The sequence below is a fragment of the Amia ocellicauda genome, chromosome 20 (assembly GCF_036373705.1).
Source record: "Amia ocellicauda isolate fAmiCal2 chromosome 20, fAmiCal2.hap1, whole genome shotgun sequence".
In the NCBI taxonomy this organism is placed as follows: domain Eukaryota; kingdom Metazoa; phylum Chordata; class Actinopteri; order Amiiformes; family Amiidae; genus Amia; species Amia ocellicauda.
Window position 1 is genome coordinate 15320878 of NC_089869.1, and position 16418 is coordinate 15337295.

Genomic DNA, 16418 nt, shown 5'->3' on the forward strand with positions numbered 1-16418 from the left:
TGTGCACATGAACTTTGCACTGTTATAACGTCTGTCTTGCAGGCCAGAAACACCAAGGTCCAAGGACGACCTTTACAAAACGCTGAAGCGCATGCGCAGTGTAGAGGGCACCCAGGTACAGGGAAAGACAACATGCATGGCAAGTTAAGGTGACAAATCAACAGGCAAAGGGGATATGGGTGTTGTGGAGACACTGTGATGCTTTCAGACAACACGTTTATCATCATTGCTCCTGATTGCGATTCACATCTTTCCCATATTTTGAAATGGGAATGTAAGAGAAGGGCCGGCAAAGATGGAGTGGATTTTCATAAAAGGGACTCATGGTCATAGGGCAACTGCTACACATAATATATTGGTTGTCAACATGTACATACAGAAAAAAACATCACTACTGTCCCCGAGGCTGGTGTAATTGATTTATTTGGAATAATTACAGTAAGCTCAAAACGTGGATTACATTGCTTGAATTTCTTCATATATACATACAATCAAGATAAGTTTAATGTGATCTATGCCTGAAAGTGGCTGTCTTTTTGGTATGAAAAAATAAAGAAAGAACTTTCCATATTAATGTATTTTTTTTAATATGCATTCAGTCACAATTTACATATCTCACAGAACTGAAAACACCTAGATCTGTACAGTACTGCCATAAAACATACATCCCATATACAATTCAATGTACCACATGAACTCTGGAACTGTCTAATTAATCTACACTCATTTGCTCCATAAAGAATCAGGTTACACACATTGAAAAAAAATAAAACAGAAAAAATAGATTTATTTAATTTCTTTCCAATATATATATTTTTTATATGCAGTCTATCTCCTGGAAATCCTTGACATCACATATGCAGTAAGAAATTTGTTCAAATATACATGATAAGAAGTTGTTCGGTTGCTTATATACTCAAACTGTAACATGTCAGTGGAACTGTGTAGAAATACAAAGCCATTTTCTTTCTTGTGGGGCTTCACTTAATTCACTTCCGTAGAAAAACTGAGTGCTATTCCAGATCAGAGATGTGGACCCGTAATGTAAGTGACACCCGACAGTAGCAAAATTGAAAACTAGCAATCCATTCTGTATTAAGGCTCTGACAATATAATTTGACAAACTGATCTTAAAATCAAATTAAAACTATATAATTGTAATTCTTACATTTGATTTTCATGCTATACAAGGGTGAAAAATAGAAAACCACTGAAAGCAACGGGAAACTTTTTAAATTCACAATTATAATTCCTTCCAATTCTAACTTGGCAATTACAAATGCACTATATGCCAAAGATTGACCTAAACTGAATTCAATTTTATGGCCTTGCAATAAGGCAATACTTGGATATGGCTTTCCTGATAACTGAAGAGAGTTCACAATCCCTCTGTACATGGTTGTTCATCTAACACTTTCACTGCATGTTTTAACAACATTGACATCTCAATATTTTTCTAACAAACTAATGTCATTTTTTACCATTCAATTTATTTTAAATCAACATGGACCTGGTAAAATCTATCAGTTTCTAAAGGTCACAATTTGAAACGTTTCAGTATTAATCTCAGATTTCACATTCGTTACAGATGTAAAGTGAACCACAGATTCAGGAACAAAAGGCAATTATCAAGAAGTTACACAAAGTAAAGACTGGATAACAAATGTATAACTCAGGAACAGAAACCATAATAAATAAATACAATTAAACTACATATCTAAAACATGTAATTCAACCTCAAAAGACAGTTGGATCCAGAGGGGAGAGTCATGTAAAGCCAAAAGTGTGAACACATTTACAAAAACAGAAAAATATATAAACAGAACTGCATAAAAGTCTTGATCTTTGAATAAAATGATGAAAGATTCCAGGATGAAAGGAAGTTATATTTACTACTGTGCTTTGTTTTGACAATATTTCAACAAAAGATACATTAAACTGTCGGGGTTCACAGTAAGCATTGAAAAGTGCAGATAAAGCGGATTAACATATTACCAATTTCTAAAGTAATCTAAATGGCTTCTTTATTTCTCTATTGATGGTGACTCTAGATAATTAGAATGTAATCATTATATTCCAAAATCAAAATGGAAAGGTGAGATAAAATAGACCTGAATCTTAAAATCAAAATGCTGAAAAAAAAAAAAAATGTAAAACATGAATTGTAGAATATGCTTGTATTTATGTTATCCTTCATAATGGCTTACTTTTGTAACACAACATTTGGAATTTCAGATGATCCGTTTTCTTCATCCGGAGTGAAGATAGTTCTGTTTGACGCGGTGTTAAGAGATTTCATTTATGGGAAATAGCTACTTGGACATTAGCCTTTCTTAAGCAAATTGCAGTGTACATACTGAGCAACTTCACCACATTTTGTCAGAATGCATTTTCAATTGTCCATGGATATATCCTTCGAAAAATGGCAAAGGTATTCTGTGGATTTTCATTAAATAAATTAGCCATACCGCCAAATAAGAAGTGTTGGTACATAAATACCATTAGTGTTAACAAGTGATGAAGTCAAAGTAGGATGAAGTCAAAAGTAAAAATCAGTTGCGTTAAATAGATTTAAATATTTGGTATTATTCTATCCAGAGATTCATATTTTGTCCATTTCCAATCTTGATCCTATAATGGTGGGGGAAAAAAAAAAAAAAGTTATTTTGGGAAAAAGATTAATTTGCATATTCATCCATTTTTCAGAGCTGCAATTTTGTAAAGTGAAATAGAAAGATAAGCTGTGTGTCTGCATATCCATATACAAAATATATGTCAAAAAAGTATAACTGTACAAATTATATTGAACATTGATTATTTTATACTCTTGTACATCCTGCAAGTTGCCTTGGGTAAAGCCAACTGCAAAATAAATGAATACAGATTTAAAGAGGGAATGAGAAAAGCAAATCCGTTATACAGTGATCTTTGAAAACATCTGAAACACTGTGCTTACAATGTAGACTCACCATTATACTTTTTGCTTGATCGTCAACGGTTTCCTGCATCAAACTTGTCAACTGGCTCAGATACTTCTGATTCTCTTCGAGTAAACGAGGAACGGAGTCACTGGAAAAGACAGCAGGCAAGACATACACCAGTGATTTGACAGTCTTTCCAACATGTTAACACATTTCAAACCTATTTCGTATGTTTTTTTTCCACTCAAGTAAACACACTGCTATTCATACTGCTTTCCATTCCACCCAAAGTGCCTTATCTCTACCTGTCGTTTGGTCCAGGTAAGGATGTGAGGGGATGTGGCGAGCTGATTGGTTGCCCTTGCTGTGTCCATGCCGAGACCTGTGGGGAGTTCGAGGCGTCTAGGCTTGGAGTTATACATTGGCGTGTTGAATTCTGAGCCTATGGAAAAGCCACAAAAGTAAAATGTTAATGTTCTAACAATATCATTAAGGATCTTTTAATTTACACTAGGTTTAAATTGATCTCGCTTTCTTTTAGATAGGAGTCTGCCAAGCACATAACTGCACCCTAAATAATATTTATCTTACAAATATCACATATTTAAACTAAATGAATGAGTAGCTATTTAATCATACATGCTTAGATCCAAATATCATGCATAAATATTAAATTGACAATAACACTGGATGTCACTTGATGTTGAGATTAATCAAAAATAAATAATGAGCCATTCCATCTTTAGGATGCTTTTTAATACTATCCACTGCATAAATACTATAACAAATGTACACGATATGAAAGGAATGGCCTTTATTGCCAGGAATATCAAATGGCCAGCTTGTAGGTCAGATGCAGCTCTAGCTTCAGAACAATACAAATATATGACTTACACAGGCAATCTTTAGCAGATGCCAAAATTCTCGTTGCCTTTTCATCTGCATCTGCATTACAGTGTTGTCAGCCTCCTTGATGTTCTCGATCGCTTTATCTATCTTCGGGAACAAATCGATTATCTTCTGTTTGCTTGACAAGATCTTGCTGTGAAGGGAAAAACGTAGGCCTTCATCAAGGGAGGAGAAACCTTGGTCACGTTCTAGCTGGCTGTTTCTATTTTCTGGCCTTGGTAAAAGTTGTTTATGTGAAAATAACAAACACATATCCATTAAAGTATTGTTTTGGGGTGAAATTCAACCATTCTGGGATAGCAGTGCAAAACATAGTGGACGGCTTGGACTACATGCATATCAGAGAACACGTGGCTAGTCTTGTCCCCCATGAGGCAGCACAGAAGTCTTGGCAGTGAGCCATGTTCAGTAATTGACAGCGGTGAAATTTAAAGTGAAATTATTGATTCTGCATTTTAAAATATTATCTTGACTAACGACCCCCTTACAACATATACTGTATGTGCAGCTAAATGTGTAATCTACTACTGACACATGTTGAATATGTTCCTGTAGCTCTTTTAAATATGACAAAGAAAATGGTATCTTTACCTCAAGTGTGCATACAGGTCCCTCAGAACTCGGTCTTGATTCTGCACAGTTTGCAAAATGACTCTCACCATCTCCGAGCTGTCACTGTAACCATGCTGTGGCTCAGCTGGAAGTCAGAACAAGGAAGAACAGTCATTCTATATGCTATATGATTAATTTAGGTAATACCCTAAACATTATAACCTTAGTACAATTAAACTTTTAACATTTTTACAATTTGTTTAAGCTACTGCTTAAAGTTTTACGCTAAATTATTTCATAACAGAATTCATACCTTTGCCCACCTCTAGGAACATACATTGACATTTTAACCAATTCCTAATTTTGTCTAATTTGCCACTTTAAAAATAGATATGCACAGCTAACACCTTTGTCACAGCTTAGCTGCCATATAGCAGATTAAACAGAAGATAATATATTGCAATTTGCATATACATTTGTTGGAGTTAAGTATTAGATCGTAGATTTTTTGTTTTGTTTTTAGAAGCACATACCTTTACATTTCACTTTCAGCTGCCTGTAGAGTTCAATCGCTTTGTCTTCACTGCAATAAAAAAAAAACATTAAGAAAGTTTGCCCCACTTAAAAATTACATGTCAAGAGTGCAAGAAGGACAAACTTGTGAAATACATTAAAAACGTTTACTCAATGTAAAATCCTTAATAGCTAAAATACAATTCCAAATATACGACACCATGAAGTTCAAATCCGCGGTTGATAAACTTACAGCTGCTCCATGACATCGCTTTGGCGCTTCGCATACGGACTTCTCTGCAGTTCAACAATCTCAGAGTGCAGAGACATTATTTCTTCATCTAAATAGTTGACTTCTGCAACCTTTCAGAGAGACGGAAAAAAACGTAAATGTAAAATATCTGGTATGAACACAGAGCTTCAGGTTTACAGCATGTTAACTTATTTCATATTATAATATTCTTGTTTTATCAAGTAATAAACATTTAATAGTGTATCATGTCTGTTTATTATGACTGATGTTATAGAACAGGATACAAAAACATATCCAGTCTTTCACAACAGTAAAGGACACAATTTAATTAAATCTATATAGTTAAGCATGAATAATTCTGTCCAAGGCCAAGTAACATACAGATTTATTTCAATGCACTGAACTCTTCTGAGCTGAAATAAAAGTACATTTTAAACTCCTGGATTGCTAGGACTTGTGCCCGGTGTTCTCTTCATAACTACGTTCAGAGCCCTGCTTTGTTTAGCAGTAGCAGAAAACTAAATTCCTTTTCTGGTCATGTTTATCAGAATAAATGCGACTCTTCTGAGTGGTATGCATGTTAGCCATTAAATATCATGCATGGCAAGCAGCCATATGGAAGTCAGTGTGAGAGATGCATTTACTGAAATGAACCAAGAAGTGCTGCATTAGCAAGAGACTCTTAAGGGGAGACTGCGTCTGCATCCATTAAAACTAGGAACTACATAAGCTTTCACCGACAATAATTAATAAACATTACTTACACACTGTGTTCAGTAGTCTTTATTTTTGTATTAAGCATAATCTTAAACTTATTTTTTACTAAACAGTTTATTTTCAAAGACAGTCTTCACTCTTAGTGCTTAGCTATGATTATTAAAATAAATAAATGTAATAATTATGTTAATCAAATACAAAAATACTATTCAACATTACATTTTCACTTACTTTTCTAGAACAAACTGTATAAACACTCAACTGGTTATTTGCCTAAAGGCCAATATGCAATTATGATGTAGAATTACTACATTCATGAGTGAATCATTTACCATTGGAGGTTTCTCAGTTAAATTGCATTCTCAAACAGGACACACCTCAGCAGACGACACACTGCTCTGAAATAACACACAGGGCTAAATATGTTTTTCCTCTTGGCTTTCTCTAGATTATTTTTTGTAAATAATTACACAGTTTATACCATCAGTTTTAGGGACATAAATAAAAAGAAGGGATATTAAGAGCATGCAAAGGGTGTTTGAATGTCCTTCAGTTATAAGAAGCAGAAAACTCCTTTTAAAACGTTTCAAACATTTCAGCCGAGTGTAGACTGTATAAGTCATATAATTGATATACAATACCTGTCCATAAGCTGCTGCCCTCTCCTCATTTTCCTGCCAAGCCTTCAACATCTTCTCAGAAGCTTTTATATAAAAACAAAAACACTTAATTGACTAGAACAATAAAAGAACCAATAATAAAGTCACACGATTCAAAAGTAACCTTAAAGGGGAACTGCACCGCAATTTTTTAAATCTTGATTATGTTTAGCTGTATATATTATTTTAAATATGGCAATGTCAAAAAGAGTCTGAAGTGAATATATATTTGGGAAAAACGTGATTTATGAATGCATAGGTGGCCGCCATTTTCTCTCTAGCTTACAATCACTGTCTGTGTCACACACAAGTATGTGAATAATAGTTATTTAACGGTAATAAAACATTTTGTGTGATTTTCCCCAGTGTTCAATCTTATTTCTTATTTAATATATGATGTCGTTACTGTTTAACACACATAAAATAATGAACAGACTCAATTCAGATATTTTAAGTTATATACATATATTTTATAATAATATATTACTCACTTAATTCAACTTATCAGTTTATCCAAATATTTAATACCTTTTGCCGGGCCGTAACTATATCACGTTTGTACATAACCTCATTTTGAAAACAAAATGGCGCTGCCCATACGGAGAAAAGTGAGCTGAAGCGCGTACAAAATTGTGAATTTCTTTAAAGTTGAACATATCCTGGGTCAGACACCTAGTAGTATTTAATTGTAACATATACAGCTAACAGAATTCAAATGCTGTTCCCCTTTAAACCAACCCAATGATGAGATACTTACTATGCAGTGTCATGAATTTGAATTTCTGAACAAAGCTTTTACCCTACACATTCAAAAATGCAATACTACTGTAGACATACTTATATGGCATACGAATGAATATAATCCATATGGAGACCTTCATTCTACTCACATATGCCATATTGCATCTGATCACTGTATTTTTCCAAGTCATACTGAATGCTGGTCTTGAAGAAGTCCAGCTTAGCTTTTAACTGCTGGGAGACGGAAAACATTGAGTTTTTGTATCTTGTAAGGTTGGTGTTATACCGAAGGAGGCTCAACCTAAAGAGTCAAAGAGAAAACAAAAATTAATAATATATATAGACACGTTGAGTTATACGAAATTTTCATTTAACAAATACCAACCACAAATATAATACATACATGGCTGCTCTTTGGCCTTGGAAAAGCCGTCTGTAATCTTCATTCAGTCCACAGATGTAACTCACTGCCTCCCCCCAAACTTTCCTCAGTGAAGCATTGGGCAATTGGGTTTTGGGTTCTCGTACTAAACAAGGGGAAATTAAAAATAAAGAAAAGAAAGATTATTTCCATGCATGAAAAAATAATCTTGCAAAAATATATTACATATGTACCATATTGTGTTATTTAAGTATTTTGTATTTATACATAGTAGAAATTGGCTTCTAACAACAAATTCAACATTGTGATTTGAGATTCTTGGGCAGGTCAAAGTTTAATATTTTCTAGGCCAATGTTTGCATTATACTTACCAATGAAATTGACATTGTCAGGCAATTTTCTGGCCGCAAAAGGTCCTGAATATACTGTCAAGCTTCTGTCAAATAAGTAAACTATGTAGCTGTCCCAGCCTCTCTACGAAGTGGAAAAAATATATATAAATAAATATGATCTTTTACAAATCAATAGCAACATTCTTATTCGAAATTTGAGAGGAAAAAAAAAAGTGTAAATAGAGGCCCTTACAACTCCATCCAGTACACACTGAGCAGCAGGTTTCCGAGGGTCCAGGGAGACCCCGGTTTCTAGCAGCAGCTCTTGATTTAGATGTTCAATTCCGGTCTCCATTTCAATGCGTTGCTGGAGGGAATGAAGTCCTTCTTCATGTGTCAGTTGGAAAGAGTGGATTTTTGCAGAGGTAATGTTTAATATGTGCACAACCTAGACAATGAAATTGGTATTATAGAATGCAATTAATTCATTTATTCTAGACTACAGTAAATTTAGTTAAAAAATAACCCACAATAATCAAATATACATTTAAAAACTTGCATGACCAGCACTGACATGAAAGCTTTTGTTTAGTAGTTGTAGTTTACCACTATGTGGATGTTTGCAACTTTGGCTAATTGTGCAAGCTGACCATCTTCCCATATAGCAACAACCAAAAAATAATAACTGAATGACAAACCTTCATACTTAAAATATCATCTAGAACAGCAAAACATTCTGGCTGTTTTCGGTCAGGGTTTATCCCTCCCCCTCTCTGCTCAGGGTCCCATCTCAGCATCAGCTGTAATACATTCTCAAGGGGCCCCAGCATTGTCCTGTAAAACCAAGACAAACAAACAGTTATATACCAGCAAGACAGGGATTTTGTAGTCGCACACAGGCCTTTTACAGAAGCCAGCTTACAGCCATTTAAAATCTATGAATGAAAATAGAGTAAGCTTCTTATCAAGAGAAGTGAAGACCTCACCCATGTAGTTTATTGATATGCCAGCAGTGATCACTGTTTCATAACATGCATTCCTACCATTAAATGTTTTATCATTAAGGATGTCAGTTTTGGGGAGTCATATCCTGACCCCACCTCATGCCTAAACAACGATAATTTTCCCTCAGTTTCCCTCTCACAGCATAGTGATACAGGTAACTAAAATGATTCCACTATCAATATTTTGCCATGGTTCTCACCTGCTGAGGTTGTTAGGATAGGGTAGGTGAGTGGAGAACTTGACTTCACCGTTCATTTCTTCAACAGCCATGATGTCCATTGGCCCTTTATTCCGTACTTTGTTGGTCCTTAAAGGAATAATCTTGATGTTATAGAGATTTGAAAAGACTGGATTTGGTAGTACGTCATTTTATTTCCCCCTCCCCAGTAAGTACACTGATTTATAAATAGATGTTATAGAAAAGAATTAACTTAGCCACTAATTGTACATTAAATGGAAATGCAATACCTTTTATTATTGTAGTAATATTCAATTATTTGAGTATTTATAATATACCATGGTGTACTCCTACTGTCAAACACAAGACTTCTCAATGATGACTGAAATACAAATACATTTTGTGTATGAACTAGATATATGTAACCCTCTCCTCATTTAATCTCAGCTCAGCATTAGGCCCAATTCAAAATATTAATTAAAAGTTAAGTAAAATACCATTGTACAGGCTGAAGATTGTGCAAAAAAGGACGGAAACCACAGCTGCATTCAAAGATCATCGTGCCGAAGCTCCAGTAATCTACTGTTACTGTATATGGCTTATTCTCAAAAAGTTCAGGTGCCTGAAATTAAAGAGGAAAAAAAAGAAATTTACAATGATGGAATAGAAATGGCACGTTGATAGGTTTCATTATTTTCATACAATATGCAACTCCACAAAAATATAGGCATCAATCACACTTTTGGGGTACCTGGCTTTAAAGAGGGCAAACATACTCACCAAGTACTGTAACGTTCCCACAAACGATGTGCAAAGACTCCCCTGATCCAGGTCTTTGGCATAACCCAAGTCGATTATTTTGTGAACTAACTGTAGATGTGGGAAGATTAAAACACTACATTTTAAAAGAATAATCAAACAATTTTCAATCAATCATTTACTTAACAAATATTTAATAAATGTGAGAAACCTGAAGATTGAGTATGCACAACAAAGACCTACACAATAAAAAATGATTAAAAAAAAGTTACTGCATAAGTCCTCTGTACCTTTTAGATTGTCCTGAATTACTAATCTTAAATCATCATATTATGAGTCTGAGGAGTACCGATTTATCATTGGCAAATAATAAACGTAAAACAGTGTTACCTTTCCATCAATATCTTGAAGAACTATGTTCTCTGGTTTAAGATCTCTGTGAATAATTTTATTTTCATGTAAATATTGGATTCCTGACCCTGTAACAAAATTAAAGTGAGAGTGTGAATGTTTATACAGAATGATCAAAATGGAACTGCAGCCAAAATAACATTTTATTTAACATTTCATTTTAACCAAAAATCAACACCAGACACGTGCACAGATAGACCCCCGTGTGGGGGGGTGGGCTTGAGGCCCTGTCCCTTTTCCCTGTGACTCTACAAGTGCCCTTGTCAGTGCCCACGCGGAGGTGAAGGGTGCCCCTTATTTTGCTTGAGCACCTGCCCCCCATAATGTCCTGATCAACACTGAGACCTCAACTTTCCAAAAGTATTGTTTGTAATTACCTAAGATTCAGTAGATACTTTCCTTTGAAAGTCTTTCACCTGGGATGTAAATTCAGGATTTAAACTGAATAGTCAGTCAAAACAAAAACACAACAATACCATAGTAAGAGAGAGCTGTAAATCTACATATCAAGGACTAAAAGCAGTAAAGTAAAAGACATCTATCAAATATCAAAGTTCAATCTCTGATTCTGTACTATGATCTGGACATAGGTTTAAAACACATATAGGTTACATACCAACATCATTCAGCAAGGAGAGTAATTCACTTTCTCTCAGGCCACAGCAATTTTCAGACCTATTCAACATCTAAAAAAACAAAAGGTATTTTTATTTTAAAAATATCAAATAAGATTATCTCTGCTGCCACGCCATAATTCTGTACAAGATCATATTTGTACTGCTTGACAATGTAATTTATATCAGTTAAGGCTATGGTTTGAATTCATGTGTGTGCATCTTACTTTCCGAAGATCTCCCTTGGAGCAATATTCCATGGCTAAAAGTGGAAGATCATTAAAGGCTATGTTCTTCATTTCCTCAGGCACTTCTCGTGCTGTGACCACATTGATGTGCTTTAACCTGGGAAAAAAAGGGAAAATAATAGTATTGAATAAATAGTACAGAAAAAAGCATTATTTACAGCTACACTTAAAAACTATTTAAAAGATGTCTTTCACTGGAAACTTGAATTTGCTATGAACAAGTGAACCACAAGTCACCGAGATCAAAAGCCTTAAACTACAAGTGTGAACACCAACATTAAAAAGCGTGCTTAATACTATCCATCTAAACCACATCCTCTAGAACATCTGTGAATGTAAATAATATGAAAACCTGCTTGATGTTTGTCTGAACAATCAATATGTAAGGCATCAAAATCTACAATTCTTGATCATTATTTAATGAAGTCAAGGAAAGAAAACACTAAACTGAATTTCCATAGGGAGGAAATGAAGACTGGAACATAAATTAAAAGTAGATTATACTGTAGACCGTTAATGAGCAGTTTTACCAACATACTTTTTCATTATTTGTATTTCACGGCACCATCTCTCTTTGTTCTTCTGGTTCAGTTCAAGACGACATGATTTAACAGCAATCTTCTCAGAGGTTTCCTTTTGAAAAAGAAACAAACCAGGAAAAGTTCAATACAATCGAACTAGGATCTTGAACTAACTGAACCTTAAATACAGTGTGGAACAAATTATTTAATGTTTTCTTAAATTAATTCATTTAAAGTAATGATCTGATTTGCCTTAGCATCATCCAATGATTTTTACTGTTATTCAGCTATTAGATCTTTCACACGATGTATTAACTTACTAAAAATCACATGGGATTAGACACATAAATGTCTTTAGATTGATTTGTGAGTTAAATATACTATTAACCCACTGCTACCTATCTAAAAAAGTTTGGTCCGGATCCACTGCAACTGACACACAGGAGCTGATCTGTGCTATATTAACACAATAGTAGAACTATTAAAAGCAAATGTACATCCTGTGTAACTTGCACCTCTACTATTTGAGTGTTCTGAAATGTTATTAGTAACTGAAGAATTATTTTAATACTGAAATTTCTCTGCATATGATGACATTCATACACAAGAGGTATGGGAGTGTTTGGAAATGGTGCTTTATGTCTGATCTTCACAGGTTATTTGTTGACAAAACCATCAAATCCACTGTTCAGACATGGAAACAAACTTCCCCTCATGTAATACTTTACAGTAGACCAGGAAGAAACGAGTACAGGAAGAGTACAGAAAAAAAGCACATTTTCTTTAGTTGCAATCCATCCATCCATCCAAAAAAGGTTTCTGTTACAAGGTTGTACATGATAATTTATTTTACAGTGTAGAGAAAAGAGTATGTGACACAAGCCATCTATGACAATACATCACAAGCTCTTGTGTTTCTACCTACCAGGCATTTATATAAAACGATTTGTACTCACCAGATGTTGGTATAAATAGACATGGCCGAATCCTCCTGTTCCCAACCTCTCCTTCATTTCCCACGCTCCACATACTTGATTCTGCCTAAAAGGGGGCTTCTCCATTTTTATGCTGTAAATTGTTTAACAATGTGTTAAAGATCACATCTAACTCACAGTATAGAGTAAACACACTGCAGTTGCAAAGAAAAGTACAAAATCAACCTCAGATGGAGTATGGAAATCCCTTATGTCACTCTTCCTCTGACTGCACCAGACATGGGTCATATCTGTGTCTCACAGAAGGTGAAACCACATTTTGATTCTTGCCTTAACTGATGCAAACAGGCCTGCTGATCTGGTACCAGACCGATGCCCTGGTGAACTTTATATTGGGGTGGTTTCCCCAGCCCTATTCCTGCCCAAAATATAATCCTGCGACCATGTGGGCTCAGACCTATCCGTGCTCCATCCTCACCTCTTTCCTGGGATGTTAATGATCAGATTAGATTTGGGGGATTTGTAAAGCACACGCTGCCTTTTCTAATTAGTCCAGGTCCCGTCCTCCAATTAATGAATAATGAACAAGCCGATAAAGTCTACCTACACCAGCAGAACAGCACTTTTAAAATGTGGGCGACTGCAAGAAAACGAAAACAAGAAGATGTCAAACTACCTGATTTTTTTGGACAAATGTGCGGTGTGTATTCATAAATACACTCAGCGTAACTGAAACATTGTCTGATCACTTACCTCAGCTAAACACGTCTCCGGAGTTGTGAAATCCACATTTAATGAGACCTCCGATCCTCAATTCAAATCGGAGCCCCCAGAGCCATGGACTCCCTGCGAGGTTGGACTAGGCCCGGCTTCTCGATGTAAACAAACTTCCTTTCCGCACAAGAGTCCGATTCGGCCTTAAAAACGTCTGCAATCTGGGTCATTCTTAAGGAAATGCGGGCATTACTGGACTAAAATAACCAAGACTTATTACTTTTATAAAGTTGTTTTCCCGTTTAGTATTACTTCAAATGTGAAAATATCCTCCTTCTGCGCTCCGGCTGTCCTGCCGTTTTGATGCGGCGCTGTGGATGGACTTTCCCAGAAGTGACGTCACACGCTTCTCTGACAGGAGGAGGAGTCAGGCGGCCTCTCCGGTAGTGTGTCTGTTGTAGTGCTGATCTACGCATGCGCAGCTCCTAATTGACTCCCTAATTAGCAATCCTTGGGGAACATTATTCATCTTTAACATCCCTATGAAATCGTTTCAAATATATGAAAACAAATAAACGTATAGAAATAAATTATTTTATAGATATATGTATAGATAATAAATAATAATGTATAGATATTATAAACTAATAATACATTCTACAGATACTTTTAAACATATGTAAAGTTCATTGATGTGGATTATTATTATTATTATTATTATTATTATTATTATTATTATTATTATTATTTACTACTAGTACTAATAATAATAGTAAGCGGTCCTAAATGAAAAAAAAACAAACAGTTGCAGCATCCATTAGGACATTCATTGACTCCCCACAAAGCTTTTGCACAATACATGACACTTCATAAAGTGATTCTGCTTCATACACAATATTGTTCAAAAAATGCAATTTTTAACATCAAATAATGCCAAAGTTAAAGTAAAATGCCATTGCCAGAGTAGAAGTCAACACAAACAACATACAAATTGACTGACTAACACTGATGAGATGAGGCTGCGACACTTTAGTGTAGCACTTTGGTTGGGTATGGGTGACACCAGTACAGGTAGGCCTACATGCACACACACATATAAAAATAATAACTCTAACACAAATACACTATATTGTGTTGTACAATATTATATAGTAGCAATCCTGAAGTCTTGCTAAGGAGCCTGGGCATTTTAGTTTTAGTGATGCTGTAAGGTCGCTGCACTGTGGTTCGGGAGTCTGAATGTTACAATAGTGTATTTCATTACACTCACAGGACCATGTAACAGTAAAGTGTGGATAGTTGTTATTATGGGTACAATGTCGTGTAGTGTACAATTATATAAACACAGTGTGGTATGCTTTGCATTCTCTACATCTTCTTCACATTCCACAGTCTATATTAAATGAAAGCAAAAAAATTAGGATCGCAAAACCCTTTATTTTAAAAAGGAATAAAGTTATAATAAAGGCAAAGTCAAGGCAACTTGAAGAATAGTAGCCATTCACAGATACTGCTAACAAACACATTCTCCTACCAGTGGTGCTACTGTGCTAATTAATACAGTGCTAATTAACATAGTTGCATGGACACTAAACTAGCTGCTATTATGCTACCACTACACTATCACGCTATCACTGTTGCGTACCCTACTTCTAATTGCACGTCTGAGTTTTCACTTTAACCATCATAGCGATAGAACTGGTCCAGGGGACAATAATTGGTGGACAATAATAACTGTGGTGGTCGGCAAGAAAACAAGGCCAGTGTGTATCTAATGTATCCTCTGCTAATGTAAAATATGCATATGATACTTATTGCTACTGTATGACATTTTTTGGTCCCATAGGAAATGTTTTGGTGACACTCTTTAGTCCCGCATGAATTCTTGGGTCTATTTTAACACTTTTTTCAAACAAAATAACAAAATAATAATTATATCCAATAATATATTATGCAAAAGCACTGTTACAAAATATCTTCAGATACTTTAAATTCTAGTTATAATTGTTATAATTATTACATAAAATTACACTCACCAAATATGAATTAGGAAAAAGGAATCATTAAATCATAAAAACATGAATTATGTTAATTATATATATATGTATATATGGGTAATTCTTCCAATAGGGTGCCTTTTCTGTCCATGTGCCATATTTTTGATAAAATAATTGATTATTTTCAAAGTAATTAATTTATCATTAAGGTTTAAGTAATTCCTATTCACAATAACTTGTAAAAACAATAAAGCTGTAGAATAAATTCATATTTATTAATATAAATTGAACTATTTAGTACTGTCCCTGAATCCACTGTCAACCCGTTTGCAGAATAATTAATTTGTCCACAAGTGACATGGGGCCAGATTAAATCAAAACTTTGACCTACCCACTAATAGAAAACTACTGTACTCAGTTGCGGCTGTATTTTTAGTAAGATGACACTTTCTTCTAATCATAAATGTAACCGCTATGATCTACAGGTTTTGTAGTTTGCTATTAGGGGGTGGGTCAAAGTTTTGATTTAATCCGGCCCATGATCTTCAGCATATGACATAATATTAAAGGAGGAAAAAATCAGAAGCAACTTCAGGTAGGTGTCTAAGCAATGTTTCATATATTTTTTTTAAAGCTAATTTGTCTGGGTTCATAAGGTACTTTATAAATGTCAGCTCTGTTATGCAAAGTTAAGAAGAAAAAAAATATATATCCAAAAAATAATAACTAGTTTAATAAAGTCCACCAGAAGCGCACCATGTGCTGCCATGTGCTTTACCTCATGGGAAATAAAGGCCAATCTATGTTATGTAAGTCAAGCCTGTTACTGGTCAACTCTGTTACAGAGGCACCCTATTGGAAGAATTACCCATATAATGTATAGATTTTTGATCATGATTGGCTGTTCAATACAGTTAAATTAACCACATAAAACTACAATATAATATGAAAAAAAACAATAAATGTTCTTACTTTAGACTTCCTAATAATGGTGCATCACACCTTTTTAAATTTATCCAAAAGATGTCAAATTATATCCACCAGAGGGTGCTGTAAA

General features: G+C 34.7%; 1 protein-coding gene across 2 annotated transcripts; it reads right to left on the bottom strand.

Moving 5' to 3' along the window:
• Nucleotides 1-405: 405 nt before the first annotated feature.
• On the bottom strand, nt 406-13755 carry chuk (component of inhibitor of nuclear factor kappa B kinase complex). Of its 2 annotated transcripts, XM_066693028.1 has the most exons (23): nt 13404-13755; nt 13129-13290; nt 12672-12783; nt 11733-11827; nt 11174-11291; nt 10949-11018; nt 10312-10400; nt 9943-10032; nt 9660-9784; nt 9184-9291; nt 8678-8813; nt 8233-8427; nt 8019-8121; nt 7669-7792; nt 7415-7566; nt 6507-6568; nt 5149-5258; nt 4916-4965; nt 4422-4527; nt 3816-3963; nt 3227-3363; nt 2970-3069; nt 406-2631 (listed from the first exon to the last, which is right to left on the bottom strand). In XM_066693028.1, the coding sequence occupies exons 3-23, from the start codon at nt 12774-12776 to the stop codon at nt 2572-2574; spliced, it is 2283 nt and encodes a 760-aa protein (XP_066549125.1). In that variant the 5' UTR covers nt 12777-12783; nt 13129-13290; nt 13404-13755; the 3' UTR covers nt 406-2571. The 2 variants fall into 2 exon arrangements, with proteins under 2 accessions (XP_066549125.1, XP_066549124.1); XM_066693027.1 differs by lacking the exon at nt 13129-13290.
• Between the last annotated feature and the right edge of the window lie 2663 nt (nt 13756-16418).